At 35.7% G+C, this 2,677-nt stretch overlaps 1 protein-coding gene across 1 annotated transcript; it reads left to right on the forward strand.

Annotated features, from left to right (window-relative positions):
• The first annotated feature begins 1,057 nt into the window (after positions 1 to 1,057).
• On the forward strand, positions 1,058 to 1,764 carry LOC108135706 (protein new-glue 3). Its single transcript, XM_017256549.2, has one exon. The coding sequence runs from the start codon at positions 1,360 to 1,362 to the stop codon at positions 1,762 to 1,764; it is 405 nt and encodes a 134-aa protein (XP_017112038.1). The 5' UTR covers positions 1,058 to 1,359.
• Positions 1,765 to 2,677: the final 913 nt, after the last annotated feature.

Here is a 2,677-nt window from a genome sequence, read left to right on the forward strand (position 1 = left end):
GCCTATTTCATAAAAATTATATTTAGAATGTGATACTAAAGTTAGAAACCAAGAACAAAAATATTTATTAATTTAAAATAAAATTTTTGCCAGTGCAAGCAAGAGAAATATATACAAACAGTTTCTCCAAAGGCGGAAAAAAATCACAGTTTCCACGTGCCACAAGACAAAGGATGTTGGGCAAGTTTTTCAGCAATCTGCATGTAAAATATTTAACACGAAATGTTTTTGTATAGTCTCCCATTTTCATTATATTTCTGCACAAAATGGTGCCTGGCCCAAGGGCTTCCAAGGGTTGTGCTGGGAGGAAAAGGAAACTGGTTGTTGGTATTATAGGGAGAGTAGGCAAACCTTCGGAGCGTGGACTGAAAAATAATGAGCGTCATGCTGCGTCGTCTGATAAATATAGCACAACACAAATTTATATATGGGCAACAGTTGTTGATGCCATAAGCGATAAATTTTTGCCAACTCATGGCAAATTGTGAATATGCTGGGGGATTCATGATATGTTTATATATGCGTGCAGATATATTTATTTTGGAATGAAACGACAATTATCGGGCGTTTGGACTTGGGGCTATGTCGCCGAGGTCATTATCCAGTTTGACGACATAATAATTGGTCAGGTAAATTAGATTGCAAATTTAAATATTTACCTATTATTCAAAGTAATTATTTTATAAGCTTCAAATAAATCTAACATATACTTTGAGATAACATATACAAATAATTTATTAATAATTAAGTAAAGTCAAATAATTATTGTATCAAAGTGAGCTGTGAAACTTATTGCACTATTAAAAATTATGTATTTGATTTTGAGTGGAGCACCAATTCTGCTGTAAATAAAATAAGATTTTACCAAACCATGTAAAAAATAAATATGTAACATTTTTGTATAACTTACGTTGAAAATCGTAAAGTAACTATTTGTATAACCATTGTAAGAATAAGTAAACTTTTATCAATGCTTCTGTTGAATTTGAATAAAGTAAACATTTTGGAAATGTCAATAAGTAGGCATTGTCAAAACAGACCGCAAAACAATAGCAACCGTTTTATTTAAACAAAAGCACGTTGTCCGCTAGTGTGTCCCAATTACTAGTCAAAAATCCACTAAACTCCTATTGTTTTTTATAAAAAATTCCAAAAACTTTCCATATTTGTAAGCCTCTTCTATTTGTCCACAACTCGCGGCTTGTGCAAAAGGTCTGACAACTGTCTTTACCAAAGAAGAGTCAAAGTAAATACATTTTTGGCGGTTGGAAAAAAAAGAACGTTAAGATTTAGACTAAGACCTATAAAAGGGGGTACTTGGAACTGAAAAGTTATAGTGCTCCAGTTACACAGCTCAAGATGTGTTCCAAACTCACCCTGGTCTTGGGCTTAGTGGCTCTAATCGCGGCTGTATACGCTGCCGATGATCCAACATCTCCACCTTCACCAACTTCTCCAACTTCTCCAGATTCTCCAACTTCTCCAACATCGCCGACTTCTCCAACTTCTCCAGATTCTCCAACTTCTCCCACTTCGCCGACTTCTCCAACTGCTGAAGATGTTACAACCACCACTCAAGCCTCGACTACAACCTCTACCACGACATCGAAGGGACGCAAGCGCCGAAGGATCCGCATCCGCAGAATCGTTCGCAGGAGGCGTGGGGGCCATAGAGGACGAGGACGACGAATCCGTGTAGTCCGTCGATTCCGTGAAGGTAACTTCGAAGGTCGCCAGGAGCGCAGACTCGAACGCGTCGTCTAAGATATGAATCGTCCGACTAATAAAACAAAATCGAAATATCAAATTATGTTTACCATAGTCATTTTTTAAGGCCTTTTCGGTTTGTTAAGAATAGCAAACCTTTTTTATATTGAGAAATTGAATTGTTATAATTTAATTCCTTTGCAACTTAATCTTTGTGAAATTACGAGAATAATTTACGCATTGTCTATGTGTAGCAATGGAATTAACTCAGAAGAAACAAAAATCGGGCCCCAATTTGTATTTGATTGTAGTTTAAATGTAAAAACAATCTGACACGTAAGTATATTTCAGTTAGTTTATCTGCATCATCATCATTTTTTATAATTTCTTGGCCGCTCATTGTTCGTATTCTATTTATTGTCTTGTACAGATCAATAACAATGCCATGCATACATGGTTATAATTAAACTTATGGGAGTTAAATTCCCCTTTGGTCGATTTCAAGATGTTCAATTTGTTTGATTTTGACATTGTACATTGAATTCTTTTGCTTACGATAATAATAATTACGAACAATAATAATTATTATAAATATTTAACGAACAGTTGAATGGCAATGTTTTTCTATGTTTGAAAATTGAAACACTAAAAACAAATTTCATTATTAAAAGACTTACAAGGACATTTTTCACCCAATAAAGACAAACTTAACCGGAAGGTTAATTCAGTGTATAATGGTACAAGCTTTACCCTCGACTTGAGGGGTGCAATTTAATCAGGCATCAAGGTGCGCTTGTTATAAATTAATTTAGCAGTCAGTCAAGTCTGCCGTGCCGCAAAACGCGATTAGTTTCGACCTGGTTAGACTCAACTTTATGGCCTGAATCATGGCACAATGCATAAGTTGGCCAACGGAGGGGATGTGGATGGGGATTCTTTCAGTTCCTGTGTGTAAAATCCCCAGCCAACT

This window comes from Drosophila elegans, unplaced genomic scaffold, assembly GCF_018152505.1.
Source record: "Drosophila elegans isolate 14027-0461.03 unplaced genomic scaffold, ASM1815250v1 contig_208, whole genome shotgun sequence".
Lineage (NCBI taxonomy): Eukaryota > Metazoa > Arthropoda > Insecta > Diptera > Drosophilidae > Drosophila > Drosophila elegans.

What these genes read in the sequence shown, in the direction of transcription:
- LOC108135706 (XM_017256549.2), top strand. Translation starts at nt 1,360, where the DNA reads ATGTGTTCCAAACTCACCCTGGTCTTGGGCTTAGTGGCTCTAATCGCG.